The sequence below is a fragment of the Humulus lupulus genome, chromosome 2, assembly GCF_963169125.1.
Source record: "Humulus lupulus chromosome 2, drHumLupu1.1, whole genome shotgun sequence".
In the NCBI taxonomy this organism is placed as follows: domain Eukaryota; kingdom Viridiplantae; phylum Streptophyta; class Magnoliopsida; order Rosales; family Cannabaceae; genus Humulus; species Humulus lupulus.
Genome location: NC_084794.1, coordinates 112,987,499 through 113,011,980, shown reverse-complemented (window position 1 = coordinate 113,011,980; position 24,482 = coordinate 112,987,499). Strand labels below are relative to the sequence as shown.

The 24,482-nt window shown below is 39.9% G+C and overlaps 1 protein-coding gene across 1 annotated transcript; it reads right to left on the bottom strand.

Moving 5' to 3' along the window:
- Positions 1–6,555: 6,555 nt before the first annotated feature.
- LOC133818378 (nuclear pore complex protein NUP133) lies at positions 6,556–24,223 on the bottom strand. The gene is made up of 8 exons (XM_062251230.1): positions 23,897–24,223; positions 23,432–23,556; positions 21,494–23,311; positions 20,382–21,103; positions 20,141–20,284; positions 19,168–19,504; positions 18,659–18,720; positions 6,556–7,375 (listed from the first exon to the last, which is right to left on the bottom strand). The coding sequence occupies exons 1-8, from the start codon at positions 24,088–24,090 to the stop codon at positions 6,824–6,826; spliced, it is 3,954 nt and encodes a 1,317-aa protein (XP_062107214.1). The 5' UTR covers positions 24,091–24,223; the 3' UTR covers positions 6,556–6,823.
- Positions 24,224–24,482: the final 259 nt, after the last annotated feature.

Genomic DNA, 24,482 nt, shown 5'->3' with positions numbered 1-24,482 from the left:
CGGAGTTGGATTTTCCCTCCTGGAAAATCGCGCGGATATCAGGAACCTCGTGTTGTGCCATCTCCTCGCATGAAAAAGAGTGGGAAGGTGTTTAATATACATACAAAGTCATCAGTTTACATAAAATGTGTATACATGTATAGGATATAACAAAAAGTCCTACCCTCCGAGCTAGAGGAGGAGTCTATTGCCACGACCTCCGGCCTTGGAACCGCTATAGGAGAAGGGGAGCCTAAGTCTAGAACTTCTTGGATTATGGGAGGTTCAGGCTCAGGTTCTACCTCGGGGCTAGACTCCTCTACGTATTGCCTAAGTCCCGGGGCAAGGATACCCTGGAGCAGGGAGGGCCACGACCTAAGGTTAGTCCCATACTCTTCAAAAAGGGCCGACCTAAAGGATAGGGTATTGTCTACAACTACAGTGCCCCTAGGATGGCCCATGTCGTGGCGTAACACTAAGTGATCCACGCATTGAAGCAAGGTTATGTTATGGTCGGGATCATTGGGGTGGCGATGTATGAGCTGGTTTGGGTTAAACCTAACTAGCCTAAGGTCGATGACAACCCTATCTAAGTCCCTAAAGGGGTATCGGTTACCTTGGCCAGAGGGGCCAGCTGCTGCCCCCGATGAAGGTCGCTTTACATCAGGGTCTCGAGCAGCCTCGGGAGCTCGCCTCTTCCACACAAGGGGTACCCCGTCTTCTTCTTCCTCTTCGCCTTTGTCAGCTTTAGCACCCCCTTCGAGGATAGGCGCTAGCTCGCGGACTATCGGCAAGTTAGCCCGAGTTCTTCTCAAGGCCAGAGTCTGGCCTTCGGTAATTAGCTTACACGCCAACATCGTTTCATCGGACACAAGCTGGCGGTAATCCTTCTCGCTAGGCGGGAGCCTCGAGAGAGTATCGTATTAACCCCCGAGGGTCATAGATTTGGCCGTCCTTGCAAAAATGGTTGCACGAAGATAATACTCAGTTAATATACACACGAGAAGACTCTAGATACGATGAAAATAATTTCACGAGCTAAGAAAGGAAAGAAGACTTACGAGGACGGTTGAAGTATCGATGTTCGCAGTTGCGAAACCCATTCGACATAAAGAATTGATTTTTATAGTCATTGGGATGGCTAGGCAGCTCGATGACTGCGGGCGAGTTCAGGAATCGGGTCAAGTAGTAAAACCCATCACCTCACCCTCGTTGATCTGAGCTGGCCTTGAGGCAGAAAAAGTAGATGTCCACGGGGGTGGGTACCTCCCACTCGTGCATCAAGAAAAGGTATTTCAACCCCACCAGCAGTCAGTATGAGTTCGGGGGAAGCTAAAAGGGTGCCAACTTCACGTAATTGAGGAAGTCGGCAAAGTACTGATCAAGGGGAAGGAAGGCCCCAGCCTTTAGGTGCTCGTCACTCTAGGCCGCAAAGTCGTCCTGGAGTGGTGCGTAGCTCCGCTACCCTTCAAATGGAGGTCGAGCAATGAGGACGCCAGTCCCGACCTCAATGTTGTGGGACAACATAATCTTGTTGACCCTTCCTTGGGTCGTGATCTTGGAGACAATCGTCTCTGCCTCGAAGAATGTGTCAGGTCCGACCACGACCTCCTCCTCCACCACGGGGCCAAACTGGGGAATAAGGGATTTGGAGGCGACCTTTTTTCCCTTGTTGGCTCGTTGGGACGATGTGCCGGCTGCACTCTTCTTTGGTGCGTTCTTCTTGGGTGCCATTAGATCGCCTAACAAACAAGAACGATGAATCACTTAGTAGGCGATCTAGAATTTTTATAAAGGCAAGAAAGCACAAAGGAAGGCTAAGGCTTTTAATACACGAGCTGAGGTAATCTCAGCCCGCGGCGTGATGCCACGCGCTACCTATGCTACGCGCCTAGGTTTCCCAATAGACCCCTGATGTTTAGGGATCTGTGTGTTAGAAAATCAGGCCACTATTCTCCTTAGGGGACGATTTAGAGCAAAACCACCCAAGAAGCGTAACCCCTAAGCAACCTGGTTTCGAACCCTAAAAACTCTTTATCTTTTATATCTTGAATGGGTATTTCCTAAACTTTGCCATAAATTGCCTAGGTTTACCCAGAAATTACTCAGTTTTATGAATATCAGAGTTCTGGAGATATTTTAAGACCTACTCAGTAAACCTAAGTCGAAGCCTATGTGCCAAAAACATTTGGAGAACAACTTAATATTGACTACAGTGAAGTGCGGATGAGTATGATATATATATATAAAAAAACAACGCAGAAACCGGTAAAAGAAAAGCTTCTTCAAAACCAAGAGACTTACAGTATGTTCTTCAATAAAAGAAGTAGACTTTGCAGGGGAGAGTTCCTGGAAGACTCCTGAGTAGCTGAGTAACTAGGTTTCCGAGGATTTTTGCAACAGATGGTTTTTGGATTCTTCTGAGAAAGAAGAAGGGTTTGGAAATTCAGAAGAGAGAAAATGTAGAAAGATTTTGAATGAAAGGTGGTGAATCCTGGAAATTTCCAACCTTATTTATACGTAAAAGGCATAAAATGATGTGGACCGTCTGATCAAGCTGGTGCAAGATCCGAGGACAGTGTTTCGAAAGACGAAACGGCGACAAAAAGTTGGCCAGGCCATTAATGCAATCCTCGAAACTCAAACAGATGCCAATAGCGGCATTCCACGTGTCCAGTACTCAAGTAATGGCCAAACCTAGATAATCGCGACAGAAGTTTAAAATTCCCTGCTGTGTAAGTCAAAAAATGACGTCGTAGAACACGAGCAGGGACTTGGGGGGCAAATGTACGTCCTGAAGTTCAGCACAAGTCTTTTAGACAGCTCAGATACAGCTGGCTAGCCAAGAACTGTAATAGATGATCCACAAGTTCATATTTTCTCTATAAAGACAGCGCGATTCCTCAGGTAAGCAGCACGAGTTGATGAATACAAAGCAATAGGCACGAGCTGGAAACACTTATGAAGCATAGCATCCGAGGGACGAGCTGACGTTGCACTCAGCTCGGGGGACGCTAAAGATCCACCATTTCCCTGGATCCTTATAAACATGGATACGTTATATAAACGTGCGTGAACAGACATTACATGTCCACAAATCCCTGAATTCCCGGACACATAAGATAATCGTGCATGATCAAACATCACATGTCTGCTCCTCCCTGACGACCCATGATCAGTTTTACCTAATGACTAGACCATACCTTAATATAAATTGTAATATTCATCATTAGTGTGAGACAAGTCGCACGAGGGATTTGGATTCACGTGATGACCCCAATGCTTATCCAAGGATTTTCTTTATAAATACTAAGACCTTGGATAGAGGGGGGGGGGGGGGGGGGGGGGGGGGGGGGGGAGTTGTTTTTCCTGTAATGAAAAAACTCTATCAAAATATAGAGAGATATACAGTAATAATACAGACTCGTGGACTAGGGGGATTTTAACCTCCGAACCACGTAAAAAGGGACAAGTGTTCTTGATATTTCATTTCTAGCATTTTTTAAGTATCATTTTCTTATTACGGTTTACCATTAAGCACTAATCCATCCCAGCTATTCTCATAATTCACTGTTGGCGAAAAACCGCGTCAACAACAATATATATACGTTATTAATTATCCATTGTTACAACCATAATTGTCACTCAACCCTCTATAGACGGTCTACAATAAGATGGGACTAAAATACCATTTTACCCATCATTGTATTATATCCTTAAAACATTTAATTCCTTGTAAATGATATTTTAGTAAACTAATATTAATTACTAAAATGAAATCTTTATCATTTAGCACATTGAACCAAACTAAAAGGAAATCATCGTTTCACTTCTTCATCAAAAGCTATAGATGTTCATATCTATGATTAACACTCCCACTCAATTATACTACCAAGTTCCCAAGATGTAAGTATGGCTAGTCCATAGGGTAAGCTGGTAACGAACAAGTCAAATAACTCAAATAATACAATCAGTTAGAATACTAACCACTCAGAATTGAGATTGAATTGACCTATGGTCAACTATATGATATGACTATAATAGATAATAACGGTATGTTTACTTATCCTGGCAACTGTCAATATCGGTCAAGTCCGATGTAACAAATACATCCGATCTTATCTACTTTGCTAATGTTCTGGAAAGAACCTAATACTACGATATGTAAGTGTTAGACGTTTGTGTTGAATTGAAAAACAAATAGGATTTTTGTCCCACATTTTTTATAAGAGAATTTTCTCTTTTCACTTAGACTATATAAAGGGTTCATGGCTGAGTAGTTAAGGATAGGAAAAATCCTTGCTTAAGGAATATAAATATATTATTATATTTATATTATGGTTTTAGTTAAAAGTTTTATATTCTTAGTGTGGTAGAGTTCGGGCATATTTTGGTTCGGCGAAGTAATTGAGTTACTTGTCGTTCTCCGCTCTATCTTGGGAGATAGACGTCGAAACTTCTTAGAGGCAGCGAATCTGTTTTAAGGAAACTATGTGCTATACAGGGCTCGATTTTTATTTTGTTGTTATTATTTTTCATTATAATTATTGTCTAGATTAATTATAATTGCTATTTATATTATAGTTATTTATAATTATAATATTTATGTATCTTTAATTTAGTAGATATAAATAGTGTTTTTATCATATTGTGTTTATTCAAGTATTATATCTAATTACGTTATATTTTTTCCACAGTAAGTAGATCATATCGTAGATTAGCAAGTTAGTGTAAATCCTATGCACTGAATAGTCTTAGGACTAATTTATTTTGAACATGTTATCATATTTATATTCCACTGTGATTACGTCACTATGAATATGATTAGTTATATGCTTGAGATTTAATAGAAGTTTATATTAAACAAATAATCTTGAAAATAAAACATGTGAGCAAAGTAATTGACCAAGTCAAAAAATGATTTCTATTTTTTTATTAATAATAAAATAAGATTACAAAGAAATTGAGTTTTAATTAAGGCATAAAACCCCAACAAGACCTTCAAAAGTGAGATATAGTCAAAGGAGGAAATATGATTTCTCCGTGCTATTATGCTGCTCAAATTCTCCTGATTTTTTTTATATTTTTCATGGTCCACTTTGACCTAGGGCTTTATTAGCCACAAAATGTCTCCAAAAGTGATATATAACCATGAAGAATATGATAAATCTTAAACAAATTCATACAAGGTGATGCTCTCAAATTAAAATGAAACTGTGAATCTTCTTCATTTTCATAAAATTCAAAATCGGTATATATGTTAATGTGCGACAAAAGTGAACTGTTATATGATAAAAAAGAATATATGACTCATCAATTTCTAGTTGACTTTTTCTAGAGTCACATGTATTTACTTGGTCACATGTATTTACATATGTGTTCAACTAAAAAAAAATATGTATATGCATATATTGATGATACATATTTAATCGTGGCAGTGGCACCCAAGTCTAAAATATTCAAATATATAAAAGTTATCATCATTTTTACATAATGTGCCACTTAAGGTGCACATCTAAATCGGGAAATGAGACTCCAAAGTTGCTAGCCTAAATGGCCAAAACGAATTGTTAAATTGGAGATGATTTAAACAAAAAAAAAAATTGTTAAAGGGTATTATTAGTGCCCAACACTCCAAGTAGGTGGCATACTGTTATTGGTGCAATCAAATATCGGGTCTTACTTATTTTAATTTAATAAGGATTATAGGGTATCGCTAACTAATCATGAGGCGACACCTCATGTGGTGTTAGATATCATAAGGGACCAAATAGCAACACTCAAACAAAAATGGTGCATACAAAATCGAAAGATAAAATTATTCATAACTGTTTAGTTAATTACTCTACCTATTTGATACTAGCTATATAAAGGGTTGCAGAGTCGTTCGGACAAGTATCAGAAATTTTGTTCCAAGAATCTTGTCAGAGGCGTTGCAAAGAGTTTAGAGTGATTTGTTGTTCACTCAGCTTTTGTTACTAAAGAAACAAGTTCCTCTGTTGCAAAGACTTGTATTTTGCTGCCATTGTAATCTTTTTCAACAATAAAGATAGTAAAAAGTCTCGAAGGTTGTTCCCATGGATGTAGGCTCTAACTAGAGCTAAACCACGTATCTCTGTGTTCAATTTCGTTTCATTTCTTGAGGTTATCTTATTTAGTGGTTGTTGTTGGTGATAGTTTGATCACCACAATAATAAATAACGATAAAATAAATTTAAAATTATACAAATAACAAAATAAGAAAAACTAATATTAAAAATTCAAATATAAATACATTATAATATTTAGTTATTATTTAATTGAAAAATTTATTTAAAATTTGCACAAAAATCTCAGTTTTTTTTCCGACTAAAAGTGAGTCAAAAGTTATCTTTAGTACCTGCAAAGAAACAGCTAATAAGTAATATTTTAATTTGAAAGAAAAATAGTTCAAACAAACCCTAAACCGGTAATACATAGAGATCCCAAGTGATGTTGTGTTGGATTTAGAAGTTACAAACAATTGCATCATTTAAATTAAATAGGTTGAAGAACGTATTTTTCCAGTAATTCTAAATAAATAATTAGGGGAAGAAATAAGAACAAGGTTAACCGAAAATTTAGTCATAACTCACAACATTGGTACACTTTTACAAGAAAAATTGTATAGCCAATGGACTTAAAAGGGGCATCACAACATGCCTTCTTTCAATCTGTTTTCACTAGGGAAGAAATCATATGTACTGAGGATGAGTGAACATCTTCGACTATAAGAGCTAGTGTTAGAAGCAAAAAAGTAATTCACACGAAAAGTTCAAAATGTTACCATTATGATCACTAATTGAGTTGATGTAATATTGTAAAGTCACTCCATTGGAGAAGGACCATCACCACCTTCTTCGGTATAAGCTTGTACACTCCCCATCATGATCACAGTCAGCATCAGCTTGCCGGCCTCAGGGTAGTCCTTGTGCTGCATCAGAATTGCTTCTACTGAAGAACTTAAATCTTTCTTGGCTGAAGATTCAAAGGTTTCCTGCCTCAGCGGCAAGACTTGATCAAACCCTTCCCCAAAAGTTTCAGCTATGGGTCCGTAACACCTGCTTGAAGCCTTGAAAAGCACGGTGTGTTTCAAGTTCTGCATGGTCGCCTCATCAGTCCACCCCTCAACGATTGAAGCCTGATAGAGTTCACTCCAATCATCCTGATCAGCAGCATTCCTCCAGCACTCCTCCAAAAGAGTTTTGTTGGCCTTCCGGAAAGAAGAGCTTGTCCATGCAAACACATCAAAAGCACACAATGATAGCTCCGGGCTTCTCATTTCAAGACACAGTTTAATGAGTTCTTCAGGATTGAGGAGCCTTTCTCCAACAGCTTGTTTTGTACCATCACCAGGAAGGAACTCTATTATTTCTTCCTGAAATCAGGTATTTATAGACATTAAAGTATCTTCCAAGCACAAAAAGAAAGAAATGTCATAATGATTTAGTACAAGAGGTAATGATCAAAAGTGGAAGGAACTGTGAAGAGATTAGTGGATGGATTTATAGGTGGTTGTAAATGGAATTAATCTTAAGTGCCATTTGGTTTTGATGGAATGACCATTCCTAAGAATTCTTATTCTGATGTTTGGATTGACAAAACAACAGAAACAATCACTTTTATGGAATAGCTATTCCACCTAAATGGGTGAATCCTAATTCCAAATGACCGCTTCTGAAATAGTCATTTTATTCAAATTTTGAAATATTCAAAATAGTATTTTCCAAAATAATCCTTTAAATATTCACCGTATTATTTTTAAATACCATTCCTAAAACTTTAGATGACTACAAAGTTATTACTACCTACTACCATCATTATTGTGTGAGGGAGAGTAAATAAGGTTTAATAGAATTCCTGTTAAGATATATATGATAAACAAGATGCTGCATGAACTACCACTATTTAAAAGAAATTAACCTACAATAGCAGTTTTTTTGGGCGCCTAGTAAATATATTGCACATGCAAGAACACAAGAAAGAGGGGCCTACGAGACTATAAAGGGGAGGCTCCTATGAGTGACCGATATATGAAGGTGCTGCAATTTAAGAAAAATTACCAGAACTCAAGATCACATTCATTGATTCTCAAACAAATCATAGGATAGAAAAATGAAGAACAATCAATGACATGCTTCAAGTAGATGTCAAAACGGGTGAAGTTTTCTGATTTTTGTGATAAACTTCTCTCTACCTTTCAATCCTACAAGATACAAACATATATAGAAAAGTCTAATACAAGGTCTCCTAGAAAATCTCCTAAAAAATAGGGCCTAAATGATACACACAACTGTCAGATATACAATATCACAATTTAAGGAAACTAATCCCTAAGAATCAGATGTAGAGCTAGATTACACGCCTAGGTTGATATTCTACACTCCCCCTCAGGCTGGGCGATATATATTTTCCAATCCAAGTATAGTACTCAGCTTAGTGAGATTGGGGCGAATCAGAGGTTTAGCTAGAATGTCTGCTGCTTGTTGTCCAAAAGGAACATAGTTGAGTGTGATAGTCTTGCTTTCAATTTTCTCATTTATGAAATGTCTATCAATCTCTACATGCTTAGTTCGATCATGATGTACCGGATTTTTGGCAATTGCAATTGCTGACTGATTGTCACACATGATCTTGATAGAATCTGATGTTTCAATCCTTAGTTCGTTCATCAGCCATTGTAACCAAATTCCTTCACAAATTCCTAAGGCTAAAGCGCAGAACTATGCCTCGACACGACTACGTGCCACCACTTCTTGTTTCTTGTTACGCCATGTCACTAGATTCCCCCAAACAAATGAGCAGTATCCTGATGTGGATTTTCAGTCATAAGGAGATCCAGCCCAATCAACGTCTGTATAAACCTCCAAGGCTCGATTAATTGTTTTCTTGAACATAAGTCCTTTTCTAGGATCCTTCTTTAAATATCTTAGAATGCGGTAAACTGCCTCCAAGTGATCCACTGATGGGTTGCTTAGGAACTGACTCACGATGCTAACAGCAAAACTTATATCTGGTCGTGTATGAGTTAAATATATTAGCTTACCCACCATGCATTGGTACTGTCCCTTATCAGCTGCCAACTTGTCTGTTCAGGTCATCATTTTAGTATTAGGATCCATAGGAGTTTCAACAGGTTTGCACCCAATCATACCAGTTTCATGCAAGAGATCTAGAGCATATTTGCATTGAGAAACTGAGATTCCTTGACTGCTTCGTGCAACTTCCATTCCTAGGAAATATTTCAGAAATCCCAAGTCTTTGATCTCGAATTTCTTAGACAATTGCCTCTTGAGCCTTATCATTTCTTCTTCATAATTTCCTGTAGACTATTAAGACTGTGATTTCTCCCATTTGGGAAGTGTTTCACAAATAGGGTATGATCTACATGTGTTTGGAAGTATCCATCATGTTTAAGAACCTTAGTGAATGTGTCAAACCAAGCTCTAGGAGATTGTTTAAGTCCATATAATGCCTTAACTTGCAGACCTTTCCCTGTGTCTCCTTTGTCTCAAAGCCAGAAGGTACATCCATATAGACTTCCTCAATTAGCTCTACATTCAAGAAAGCATTCTTGACATCAAGTTGGAACAATGGCCAATCATTATTAACTGCAATAGCCAACAAGACACGAACTGTATTAAGCTTTGCCACAGGAGTAAAAGTTTCTTGATAATCAATCCCATATGATTGAGTGAACCCCTTCGCCACTAGTCGGCCTTTATATCTTTCTACACCTCCATCTGCTTTCTGTTTGACTGAGAATATCCATTTACAAACTACTGTTTTCTTCCCAAGAGGAAGTTTTGTTAATATCCAAGTACCATTCTTTTCAAGTGGCGTATACTCTTCAAATGTAGCAATGCACCATTTTGGAACCTGTAGAGCCTCATACACCGAGTTGGGAATTGTGATTCTGTCTAGGGATGTCACAAATGCCTGAAACTTTGGAGACAAGTTTATGTAAGAGATGTGGTTGCGAAGGGGATTCTGGGTACATGATCGAACACCTTTTCTTTGTGCAATAGGAAGGTCCAACTTCAGGTCATAATCTGAATCTATCTGGGAACCAGAATCCAACTCTTCTTGTAATGCTTCAAGTTCAACTTGGCTTAGGAGAGGCTCTTGACCTTGCTGATTTGGTACAGGTAGATTAGAATTGTTCCTTCTATCATAAACTTTTAAGGCATCATCAGGAAGATGAAGATGTTTGGGATAGAGTATGGGAGATTGGTCAAGCATGGATTTTTCTGGAGAAGTAGGGTATGCGTGTTGGAGGAAATCTGATGTTGAACTTGAAACTGGAATAAGAATTGGAGTATTAAGCGGAGAAGATAGAGTGGAGGAAAGCTATGATGGTTGTTCAAGAAGTGAAGACCGATCCCAAATCTGTGATTCATTTGTGTTCTCCCCCTGAATTGCAGAATTGGAGTAGAAAGGGCTTTGTTCAAAGAAGGTAACATCCATGGTGCTATAAAACTTTCGGGTAATGGGAGAGAAACATTTATAGCCTTTCTGATTAGCCGAATACCCAAGAAAGATGCATTTTAGTGCACGGGCATCAAATTTACCACAGAATTGCCAATGAATATGAACAAAGGCAGTGCATCAGAAAAGTTTGAAAGGGATCCAGGACACAAGACGTGAGGTAGGGTAGACTTGGAAATATCTGCAACAGTGAGTGAAATTTGAGAACGCGAGAAGGCATACGATTGATGAGGTATGTGGTAGTTAGAATAGCCTCACCCCAAAAATTTTAAGGAACATTGGTTTGAAATAGCAGAGATCGAGCAACCTCAAGTATATGTCGATTTTTGCGTTCAGCTACACTGTTTTGTTGTGGTGTGTCAACCCATAAACTTTGTTGAACAACACCGTGAGATTTGAGATATGGACCAAGACTTGAATTAAAGAAGTCTTTGGCATTATCAATTTTGAGAATTTGAATATTGATAGGCCACCGTTAACCTTTGTGTACGCGCGTAGAGGCAAGGGCAGTAACAGTGAGGGTACTGAGCTGGCATAGTTTGTTATATGAGAGATGCTAGTGTATTGGAGGGTACAGGGTACTTGGCTAGGGAAGGTATATGTGTATATGGGAGGGTACAGGGTACTTAGTTAGTTATGGACTGATTGAGTGTGTAATCAAAGGGAGAGAACTAGGCTCTCGAACATCCTAGCTATTCAATACAGACAGTTATTCATTTTTCTGGCCATTTGCATTCTTTCTGGGTTCTGTTTCTAATTTTCTGTGCAGGAAACTCTACCAAAGTGGTATCAGAGCCACCGAGACCATGGGACCGAAGAAGGATTCACAACTTGAGCTGGTGGAGGATCGCTTGGAGGCCGTTCAATTGGAATTTACCCGGAGTTTGGAGGAGGTCCGATCTGAATTCCAGCAGCTTCCGAAGGAGATTGACTTGCTGAAACTAGAGGTTCAGCGATTACCGGAGATCGAGAAGAAAATGGAATTCATACTTCTGAAATTGGCACAGTGGTTACCTCAGTCGGAGAAGATGACTTCGCATTCGACCGCAGCAAGCATCGATCGTGGTCGACAAGCACTAGAGGGCGACGTTACATCGACCAAGCATCCGAGCTCACCTTCGTCGACTGTTTCACCGATCGCACACCCGGGAGCTCCACCGTCCACGGCCGTTCCGGACACATTGCTTCCGACCCAGATTTTCGGAACCGACTACAGACCTCCACGAATGGAGCTTCCACTTTTTTCGGGGGATAATCCAGAAGGCTGGATCTGCAGAGCGGAGAGATATTTTTTGTTAACGAGGTTAGCGGAACCTCAGATGCTAGAAGCTGCCATTGTTGGGCTGGAAGGTGATGCCCTAACCTGGTTTCAGTGGGAAAACCAGCGGAGACCCATTCGTTCATAGGCAAGTTTGAAGCAACAATTATTGCTTCGGTTCCGCGCAGTTCCCATCGGAACGGTGTCGGAGGAGTTCATGTCAGTTACCCAGACGTCCACAGTTCGTGATTATCGCCTCCGTTGGGAAGCTTTGGCCTCACGAGTTCCCAACGTGCCGGAGCATATCCTCGAAGGCAGCTTCGTCAAAGGTCTGAAGGAAGAAATTAAGGGGGCTCTGCATATTTTGCAACCAGTTGGGCTGGCCCAGATCATGGACACGGCCCAGAGAGTGGAGGAGGGCCACCAACTGTTCACAACGGGCCAAACACCGAGAGCTTCAACACCCAGGCCCAATCTAAGTCCGATTGTTCCCTCTCGGCCACCCATGCACTACGCATTCCCGAAACCAGCACCCACTACCGTTCAACAACCTTCATCATCTTCGTTTGGCGCGACTCAAGCTTCTGTAAAAACTGCAAGAAACCCACCAGTCCGCCGGTTGACAGAAGCTGAATACCAAGAAAAAAAGGCACGGGGAATATGTTTCAGATGCGACAAAAAATATCACCGCAGGCACGAATGCGACCAGAAGCTTCTTCAAGTGATGTTGATTATGGATGAAGAGGAAGCCAGTTCACCATCCGACTCTCCTCCCCCAACACCTGATTCTGAAGAAATCTTAGTTTCTGAGGAAACTTTAGCCACCCTTTCATTAAATTCTTTGGTGGGAATAACATCAGCCCATACCATGAAATTGGCGGGACACATTGGGCAGCAGGCAATGACGGTCCTTATCGACAGTGGGGCTACCCACAACTTCTTATCGATGGACGTGGTAACGGCAGCTGGTATTCCGATTACACCCACCATCTGTTATGGCATTTTACTGGGTACCGGTGGCAAAGTTCGAACGGAGGGAATATGTTCTCAAGTAGCTTTGGATTTGGGCGCTGTGCGCGTTGTCGCTGATTTTTTACTGCTGGATTTAGGTGGGGCGGATGTCATATTGGGCATAAAATGGTTAGAAACCTTGGGTAATATGGAGGTGAATTGGAAGACGATGGTGATGCGCTTTGAAATGGCTGGAGTTTGGGTAACATTGCAAGGGGATCCGAGTTTGTGTAAATCTCCCATTTCTTTGAAAGCGATGATTCAGACAGTAGAGCACGATGGCATTGGGTTTTGGGTTCAGCTGGGTAATTTGGCAGCGGAGGTAATCGACGAACAGCCACAAACGCCACTGCCAGTGGCCCAATTACTCAGTCGTTTTGAGCTGGTTTTTTCTATGCCATCCGGACTTCCACCTCCACGAGCAAGGGAACATTCGATTTTGTTGAAGGAAGGGGTGGGGCCTATTTCGGTGAGGCCTTATAGGTACGCTCAAGCGCAAAAAAATGAAATAGAGCGGCTGGTTGTGGAAATGATGCAAGCAGGAATTATTCAACCAAGCACCAGTCCGTTTTCTAGTCCCGTGCTACTTGTGAAGAAAAAAGACGGCAGCTGGAGGTTCTGCGTCGATTACCGTGCTTTGAATAGGGAAACAGTGGCTGATAAGTTCCCTATTCCTGTGATAGACGAGCTCTTAGATGAGTTACATGGAGCCACAGTCTTTTCCAAGTTAGACTTGAAGTCGGGATATCATCAAATAAGAGTGGCAGCAAAGGATGTGGAGAAGACTGCTTTTCGCACTCACGAGGGACACTATGAGTTCCTAGTTATGCCTTTCGGCCTTAGCAACGCCCCAGCCACATTTCAAGGCCTAATGAATGAGGTGTTTCGTACTTTTTTGCGAAAATTTGTATTAGTATTTTTTGATGATATACTTGTGTATAGCAGGTCACTTGAGGAACATTTGGGTCACCTTGAGATAGTGCTGGAACAACTAAGGGTGCATTGTTTATATGCAAACAAGAAAAAGTGTTTATTTGCTCAACCAAGTGTGGAATATTTAGGGCACATCATATCAGCTGAGGGCGTGGCAGCGGACCCTAAGAAAATTGAGGCAATGCAAAGCTGGCAGGTTCCTACATCATTGAAGGCGTTAAGAGGATTTTTGGGACTGACGGGCTATTACAGAAAGTTTATACGTGGGTATGGGCAGATTGCAAAACCGTTAACTGACCAGCTGAAAAAGGACGCTTTTGGATGGAATATGGAAGCTGAGGAAGCATTCAAGACCCTCAAAGCAGCTATGTGTACAGCCCCTGTGTTAGCACTTCCAGATTTTACAGCCCCTTTCATTGTAGAGACAAATGCGTCTGGGACAGGATTGGGTGCGGTTTTGATGCAAAACCAGCGACCCATAGCTTTTTTCAGCCAGGTACTCTCAGTTCGGGCTAGTACAAAATCTGTTTATGAGCGAGAATTAATGGCAATAGTGCTAGCAATACAAAAATGGAGACCGTACTTGTTGGGAAGGAAGTTTATTGTGAGAACAGATCAAAAAAGCCTAAGGTATTTGTTGGAACAAAGATTAGTGGCAACTGAACATCAAAAGTGGTTAACTAAATTGCTGGGTTATGATTTCGAAATACAGTACAGGCCGGGGTCAGAAAATCGTGCGGCTGATGCATTATCTAGGCAGCACAGTGAGATAACTTTCGCTGCCATTTCGATACCCAGCATTGTATCCATACCTGATTTAAAGGCACACGTAGTTTCAGACCCAACTCTTTGCAAGATAATGCAGGATTTGAAGCAAGGGAAGGATTGCGGTGGTTACTCGCTGGTTGGGGACTGTTTGAAGTTTAAAGGACGCATGGTACTGCCCGTGTCATCACCATTTATTCCTCTTTTACTGCAAGAGTATCACAGCGGCAATATAGGGGGACATTCTGGTGTTTTTAAAACGTTCCAGCGGCTGGCAGCTGATTTTTATTGGGCTGGGATGCGGTCTGCGGTTCAAAAATTTGTGGCTGAATGCAGTATTTGTCAAAAAAATAAATATGTGGCCCAATCCCCTGCTGGGTTACTTCAACCACTGCCTGTTCCAGACCAAATATGGGAAGATATATCGCTGGATTTTATCGAGGGACTACCCATGTCGAATGGTTTTGATTCAATATTGGTAGTGGTGGATCGCCTAAGCAAATATGGGCATTTCATAGCACTTCGACACCCTTTCACGGCAGTAACGGTGGCTGCTGTTTTTGTCAGAGACATTATCAAACTTCATGGAATTCCTCGTTCAATTGTGTCTGACAGGGACAAAATCTTCATCAGCATTTTTTGGAAGGAACTTTTCCGCCTACAAGGGACATTGTTGAAGAGGAGCACAGCATATCATCCACAAACAGATGGCCAAACAGAAGTGGTGAATAGATGTCTCGAAACATACCTCAGATGTTTCGTAAGCTCTAAACCGAGCCAGTGGTCGAAGTGGTTGCCGTGGTCAGAATATTGGTATAACACAGCCTATCATTCAGCTGCTGGAATGACCCCTTTCAAGGTTGTTTATGGTCGCGACCCGCCACCTCTAGTTCGATATGAACCAGCCAGCACGCGGGTATCGGCGGTGGATCAAAATCTGCAATTGAGAGACGAAATTCTGGGGTTGTTGAAACAGAATTTATTGCGGGCTCAACAAAAAATGAAGGCACAGGCGGATAGAAAGAGAAGGGATGTCCAATTTGAGGTAGGAGACCTCGTTTACATTAAATTGCAGCCCTATAGGCAAAGAACTGTTGCCAAACGACTTAATGAGAAGCTGGCCCCAAGATTTTTTGGCCCTTTTCCTGTTACAGAAAAGATCAGGAGTGCCGCTTATCGTTTACAGCTTCCACCAGATGCATCAATTCACCCAGTCTTCCATGTTTCGCTGCTGAAAGCTGCTTTGGGACCTAATCAACAAGCCACCAAGCTTCCACCAGGTCTGACCGCTGATTTAGAATGGATTCTGGAACCCGAGGAGGTGCTGGATTTTCGGCCAGGCACCCACAAAGCACCACCCCAGGCGCTCATTAAGTGGGCAAACATTCCTGCATTTGAGGCCACTTGGGAGGATTTTCGAGTAATCCAAGACCAGTTTCCCAGCTTTCACCTTGAGGACAAGGTGCGACTTCGAGGGGGCAGTATTGATAGGCCACCGTTAACCTTTGTGTACGCGCGTAGAGGCAAGGGCAGTAACAGTGAGGGTACTGAGCTGGCATAGTTTGTTATATGAGAGATGCTAGTGTATGGGAGGGTGCAGGGTACTTGGCTAGGGAAGGTATATGTGTATATGGGAGGGTACAGGGTACTTAGTTAGTTATGGACTGATTGAGTGTGTAATCAAAGGGAGAGAACTAGGCTCTCGAACATCCTAGCTATTCAATGCAGACAGTTATTCATTTTTCTGGCCATTTGCATTCTTTCTGGGTTCTGTTTCTAATTTTCTGTGCAGGAAACTCTACCAAATATTTACGCTAAACTGGGTTTGGACCATGACATGAAATTGTTGGAATATGTGTTTGGTTTCTGAATTTTCTTTCATAAGAAATGTCCAACACAATCGAGTATGATCATCTACTAATAGTAAAAACCATCACCGTGAATTAAAGAGAAAGGGTGACTTGGTGTATAGGTTCGTGGTGAATAAGTGTTCCTTGTATGTTTTGCCAATTGACAAACTTCACAATGAAATAAATTGGGATTTTTATTGATGAATAAGGATGGAAACAATCGTTTCAAATACAAGAAAATTTGGATGACCTAGATGAAAGTGCCACATCATAACCTCACTTTCCTTGTTAAATTGACTAGGAGACATGAGACTATGACTCAATTGAGATTGATAACTAACAATATGGCTAGAAGGATTGTTGACATCTAGAACATAGAGGCCTGCACGAAAATCAGCATTGTCAATCATCCTCCCCAAGCTCAAGTCCTAAAAAACACATGATTTGGGAAGAAATTTAGTTGCACAGTTTAAATCTCAATTTAGCTTACTAACAGATATAAGATTGCAGTCAAATTCAGGCACAAATAATACAGATTGGAGAGTGAGATTATTTGAGAGACAGATAGTTCCAGTGCCAACCACTTTGGCGCGTGTACCGTTGGCAATACATACTGTATGAGGGCTGGTACAAGAAGAGTAAGTTGTAAACAGTGATTTGTCACCTGTCATATGATCGGTTGCGCCTGAGTCAACAATCCAAGAGGAAGAGGAGGATTTAGCAACATGAAGTGTCGATCTGTTAGAGCTTTGTGTGGGAACATTGGCCTTTTGTATGAGTTGCTAGAGAAGTTCTAATTGTTCCTTGCTGAAAGGGGCAGATGAAGATGCTTCCGATGCAGCCGCATTTCCTTTTGCTTCACGATCTCGATTTGGCTTCCAATCAGCAGGCTTTCCATGCAACTTCCAACAGGCTTCATTTAAGTGGCCAGGTCTTCGACAATGATCACACCATGGGCGGCCTTTTCTACCTCGATTGTCATTTTGAAAATTGCTTCGAGCAGCAAAATCACCTGAGTCTGGCTGATTGCCTTAGGCAGCAACAAAAGCTGGAATTTCAAGAGTTAAGACGGGATGAGGTTGTCCAAACATAACCCTTTTCCAACTCTCCTCTCTACGAACTTCTAAGAAGATCTCTCGCAAACTAGGGAGAGGTTTGGTTCCAAGAATTCTGCCCCTTACTTCATCAAGAGATTTGTCAAGCCCTTTCAAGAATTTAAAGACTCGTTTCTTCTCCACTATCTTTTTGAAATATGCCCAATCTTTAGTGCACTTCTATTCATGTGTCTCAAATAGGTCTAGCTGCTGCCAATAACGAGTGAGAGTTGTAAAATAAACTGCAACAGAGTTCTCACCTTGACAAAGATCCTGGAGTGTACTTTCCACATGAAAGAGCTCGGCTATGTTCTCATTGCTAGAGAAACTTTCTAGTGCTGCTTCCCATATGTCTTTTGCCGTGGTATACAACAAAAAATTTTCTCCAATTTCAATTGTCATAAAACTAATTAGCCATGACATTACCATATTATTTTCAGCTCTCCAGGTTCTGTATTCAACACTAGGTGAATCTGGTTTTCGGATGTCTCCAATAAGATATTCATGTTTGCTCCTCCCGCTTATGAACATCATCATTGACTGAGAACATTGAAGGTAGTTATGGCCATTCAGTTTGTGAGAAGTGATAGGAACAAAATGACTTTCAGTAGTGGCAGGTGTTATCCGAGAGTTTGTGGGTGTATCAAAAGAGGGATTATTTGTAGAAGAATCCCTGGATGTTTGCTCAGAATCATCCATGGGAGGATTTCAGGAAAATAAAACCAAAGAGGATGGATGAGGGAATGAGTCCCTGGACGGTGTTCATGTGGCAATTCTGACCACATTGGAGAGATGAGCGACTGATTTGGAGTCCTCCTGAAAATGTGGAACCGATCGCAAAAGATGAGGCAGGACAGTTGCGATTGAAGACAAAGGGCTGGGATTGGTGATCGACTGAACCAAAAGAAGAAATACAAGTGTTTCCGGCACCGTAGAAGACAACCAGACCTGGACGGAGATAAAAAAATTCGAGGAAAGAGAATCGAATTTTTTTTTATACGGATCTGATACCATGGAGTTTTCTGATTTTTGTGAAAAACTTCTCTCTACCTTTCAATTGTAAAAGATACAAACATATATAGAAAAGTCTAATACAAGGTCTCCTAGAAAATCTCCTAAAAAATAGGCCCTAAATGATACACACAACTGTCACATATACGATATCACAATTTAAGGAAACTAATCCCTAAGAATCAGATGTACAGCTAGATTACACGCCTAGGTTGATATTCTACAATGGGCAATCAAATTTGTTAAAATACCTGCAATCTTAATATCTTCAAATCAGCTTCAATACGCCTCACATTTGATTCAGTATCCTTACCTACTCATTAAGCCAAGAAGTAGACTTTCAGCCAAAAGAATATTTAAAAAAATACAGTATTAAAAATTCCAATCATCAACATAGACATAAGCAACGATAAAAATCTTGCATGGTAAAAAAGGAAACAGGAAACAGGAAACAGGAAAATGAAGATTGTTCGGTGCTACTATTTTACTCTATTAATAAAGTACATAGTTGACTCAGAAGAAATAAATACAAGAGGTAAGAAGCAGAAATTTGAATCTAACATTTTAAATATAAATATAAATAAAAAGAAAAACTTATATTTACTTCTTTATAGACTTCTCATACAAGCAATACTGCTTCCAACAAATGAATACATTTCTTCATTATGTTAAGCTAAAAAAAATCACACAGAAAAACCATTCTGAAATTGAATTGCTGTAAGAACCAACTCATAGGAACAAAGAACGTAGGCAAAATTACCTGCTATTGCAGCTATCTTTGAGAGATTCAAAAGACGCTTCCTGTCCTGTAAATTTTGTACCACATTTGCATAGCTGGGGTCTGTCTCCTCTTCAGCTTCTGACATTGTGCTTTCGCATTGAGTAAGGGCTAAAAGGTGAAGTGTTTCTGAAGCCAAAGAAAATTGATGAAGAAACAGTTCATGAAGCCAAAGAAGATCCTGATGACGCTTCAGAAATATAGATAGCTCTTCTGGAAACTCTTCTCCAAGCCTTAGAAGCTTAGAAAATTGCCGACTCATGTACAGTTGTTTGAATACAAAATAACTGAAACCTCCATTGGGTCCCATGCTCTCCCGCTATAAAACAAATCATTGAAAAACTTTTCAACATGAACAGGTGCATCAAAGAAGCAATTAAGTATATTTTTTAAAAAAACCACAACTAATCGACATTATAGAGTATTGGAATTAATTAAATACAGTTAAGGGGGAAAATGAGTCATGAATAGTAAAATTGAATCAAGTGTTAGAAGAGTAAGAACAATAAAAAAAATGAACTGTTTGTTCTATATAGCAAAAAGAATATCTAAATATATCCATAAATATATATATGTAGCTGTAGATACATATACTCACACAGACCCCATTACAGAATAAAACCAGCTATGGACAATCAAAAAAATAAGTTTAAAGTATTTTAATGGTTAAAATAAAGAAATCTTTACTGTAACAAAATCCCCTTGCATTTCGTAAAGTTGGACAACTGTAGGCAGCAGAAATTCTACTTTGTTTAGCCAAGCTTTGAACAAAGAGAAATACCTTTCATGTTTGTTCTTTATAGTCACCATTTTAAATTATCTGGTAGATAAAATAGGGATAAAAGTAGCATATTTTCTGAGGATGCGTTTCCTCCCAATGTTTCAGAAACATACAAGATATGATCCATAGTATTGCAATTAGATAATAGAACAACATAAATAACCATCTACTTACCATTAGATTTCTAAGCAAGTCTGAATCATTGAGATCACAGCAAACTTTCCACAAAGTATTGTAGCATTCATGCCGTTTTGCAATTGATAGTATCTGTGAAGAAAACTTCCTCAGTATTTCTTCCTCACTTCCATCACTTAAATCCTGAAAAAAAAAAAGTAATTCAAGAATGCTTAGGTATTCACTACCATAAAAACAGAATGGATATATTGATTACTGAGTAAAGCCAAAGAGAGTAAACCTGGTGCCTGGCTTCCACAAATTCTTTGACCTGTTGATACAGTGAATCAAGCAGCACATCCCTTCTATTCCAATACTCCTCTAGTAGACCTTTGTGATCCTCTCCAAGCTCAACTTTAGTATTTACAGCACCAGCATATGTCTCAAGTAAAACTTCTGCCAGTGCTTCTAGATGAGTATATAAATCTGATTTTGCAGATATATCAAGTATAGATGCCTCCTTAAACAGTTCGAGCATAAAGGAAACAATGCTCCACATCCCATTTCGTACCACGTGTTTACAATACCACGGTGTTAGTCCCTCAGGTGGTGGATACCATAAATGATGCTCATTTTTGTAGTGCATGGCAGCCCGAATTATAGTAACACATGCGTTGGATAACTCACAAGCCCTCTGAATCTGAATTCCAAAGGGCTGTTCTGCACTTATTATATATTCTAGTTGTCTGTCCAAACAATAAAATACTTCTTCAAGATCTGAAACCTTACTATAGAATACTTCAGCATTATCTCTGTCCATCAGAAGAACAGTACTTCGTCGAGCTCTTTCCCCAACGAATTGAATAAGATCCCAAAGAGCACCTGATGTTTGAATTTCTTGACTGGAGTGGGAAGAATCAACAATTGTAGAACGGCTCTGGCTAATAACATTCTGCAACTCCCTCAGTTGAATCATTCCAGAAAGCTTTTCACCATGTTCCAAGATAGTTTGCAAGGAATGTCCTGACAACAAGGTTATAATTAGACTTGAAAAGTCCCATTTCTACACCCAAACTAATTTTTTCTTATATTTATATAGGTCATTATTACCTAAAACTAAATTTTCACTGACTTGAATTGATTTTATGCTCCAGGAAAATTGCAAAACATTAACTATGTGAAATAAGCATTGTCCATAAAGCAATTGGATTTGGTGAGCATGCATGCAGAAGTTGTGTTCCATTGTCACTGAAAGTGGACTTTTAAAAGCCAAATGTAACAGATTTAATTCAATGTATTAACCAGTTTAACAATTAATAGATATATGGCTCTTACTCTGTCTAGAACATAGCTTACACAGATTTAATTCAATGTATTAACCAGTTTAACAATTAATAGATATATGGCTCTTACTCTGTCTAGAACATAGCTCCTCGTGGCATTTAGACAGAGCAAGAAACTGGAGAAACTTTTGAAGCTTCTGCTGCTTATCCAAGAGTTGGGAAAAAACAACAGCCATGGCCAAAATCTCAGCTCCTCTGGTTGTTGTCCAGTGTTTAGCTAAAGTGTCAACAATTGATTTGCTCATCCTGGCAAAAATATTTGTTTCTTCTCCCCTTTCAAATGCTCTAGTTTTTTGTAGCTTTTCAAGCGAGCCTTCAACCTGTCCAGATACTTGAAAATCATGAAAAAGTTGACTCAGCAAAGTTTCCGACTCTTCATCTTGGGCATTTCGGTGTGCTATCACACCCACAACCGCCCTCTGTCTGTCTCCAGCATCCAGTGCTTCAGAACTAGCCCTTCTAGGAGCTACATTACCTCCAAATGTGATATTTTTTCTCTCCTCTTGTGCTGATCCTTCATTTGAGCTACCTTTACGAGATAAGCTTCTTTCAGGCGGTTCAACTCCACCAATAATAACAGCCTTTTCAGGTATTGCCCATATTCCTGCTTTCTCTGTTAATACAACCCATGCCCCTTCTTCACCATCATCAGTATTAGGAAGAATTGAAGCATCTAGTACTTTACCAGCATCATAAGGTAGGTCAAATTGATAAAGCCGGGTAGAATTTCTATAATAGTGGGACACTGTTGCTGTTCCATCATTAGAAAGTATTATCGTTGAGCCTGAAGGCATGCCTCCTACTCGAAGTCTCATTGAGAACAAAAAATCTTCATCTTCAACTCTTGCTTTTGGAATAATCACTTGTATTGGAGCTTTTTTCTCTAAAACCCTTTCATGAGCTACCTCTGTACTCACCCCAGACTTATATTGCATGGTTAGAAGAGAATATTGTGTGTAGCTTGAACTGCTAACTCGGTCTTTACAAAATGTAGCAACAAGAATGGTAATAACCTTACCATGACTGTCTACCTGCACATCAAGAGGCCATATACGCTTCTGTCCAGCTAGATCCTTTTTAATACCCAAATCACCATCTGTACCAATAATTTCATGCGACCAGACCTTTGACACATTTACATCTGGACAAAGCTCAATGTTGAAACATTGTATTTCATAATCAGTCAAAAGAAAAAACTGCCTGCTGGATTCTAGGATTGAAGGATGTGAAAAACGCCAGACCAGTGACCTTGGATATCCTCTGCTTCCTAAAATCTGACCACCATCACTACTTTGGGAGGTTAAACTCGAAGAAGTATCCCAATCTACTTTTTGGCGTTTAATACCAGATGGGCTACAAAGAAACTGCCATACTTCACCATTTGAACTAGAAGCAAGTGCAATGCAAACATGTGACGAATTGGGGACTGCAGAAGCAATCAAAGAGTTGAAAGAACACAACCCGGTAAAACTACACTTTTGCTTGTTCGGCGTGTTTTTCGCATTAATAGGTGAAGATGTCACCTCCAATTCATTCGGAGATGCAGTACTGGTAACTGGAGCAGTTTCCCCATCAGAATATATATCAGGCCAGTATATAAGAGTGCGAGTTTTCTGGTTACACAGTATAATAGCATCAAAGTTATTATGCTCTACATTTTTCTTTGTTCTACTAGATGTCCTTTCCCAACTGACAGCACAAAGAAACCAACAATTGCTATCACTTCTGCCAAAGTCTCCATTCTCTAAAACATTCGAAGGGATTTCAAGAACAACACATTTCTTTGAGGCAGCAGGAGATAGGTAACTCCAAACAAAGACTCTGCTTCCACAAATAATCCACGCAATAGATGTTCCCTTCTCCATTCCACCACATACAAATCCATCACCTGAACAATAAATATAGTTTTGATTTCCACATTACAAAATCATGTTCTCAAGCAAGCTCCTAGCCTATGATCTACTTCTGCCTAGAATACAAAAAAGCTATAAAAGTAAAAGAAACTAACCCCGACCATGCCTCTGCAGCAACTTGGTCTGCTCATCACGAACTACTTGGGGAAATTCTCCAACATAAACAGGCTTAATCGGGTCTACATCATCTCCTTTCTCGTACTTATTTGGCGTCGGAATTCTTGAAAAGATATATGACAATCATTCTATAAGATATTACATGAATGATGAACTAAAAATATACCCTACATCTGACGTATGAACTACCATATCGATTCAATGCGATATCCAGAATTTTCTATTTAATATATAAAAGGTTCACACTCATTTATGGCACTGCCGGGATTCGCGTAGGAAATACTTCCATGAACTCGTATACAACTATGATTACCATGTCAATACATATGACACTAAATAAAGCAGTCGATCAACCAACAATGAAGCCCCCACACACATTTTCAGCCAATTAAACTAACTCCATTTACACATATTCACATTTAGAATAGAAATGGCGGTGATACCTGGCCAGAACAGAGAGTCGAGGAGCCCAAGGGGCCGGAGTGCCAGTACTAGGGCGATTTGGGATGACATTGTCGGTACTTGAACGGCGATTCTCGGTAAGAGGAGTAACCGGAGAAGAAACCCCCCCTGCGTGCCCTAGATTAGGGTCCCTTCGAGAACTAGCATTGGACCTCTTTGTTCCAGGCGAGAACATCCTTCTTCTCGGCTCAAACTGATGAAAATGGAGGGAAATGTGTTGTGGGGTTTAGGGATTATAAGATTTGCTTAGTGAGAAAACTGAGTTGAGTCCGAGTGGAAACACCAGGAGTTATTATCAGTTGGAACGAGTGTACAATTCAAATGATGTCCTCACTAATAATAAAACTACAAATTTTATTAGGTGTGACTATCATACTATTTTATTATTTTAGTCAAATTCTATTCTAAGTACGCCCGGAAAAAGGGTGTCTCGATGATTATAACAGTCTATATTATAATTGTTACTATTTGTTAAATATAAAGATAAGGGTTAAAATGCAAGGAAGATATAAATTTTTAGTAAATTTTATATAGGAAAAATATAAAATTTGAGTTTCAAGTGTAAGT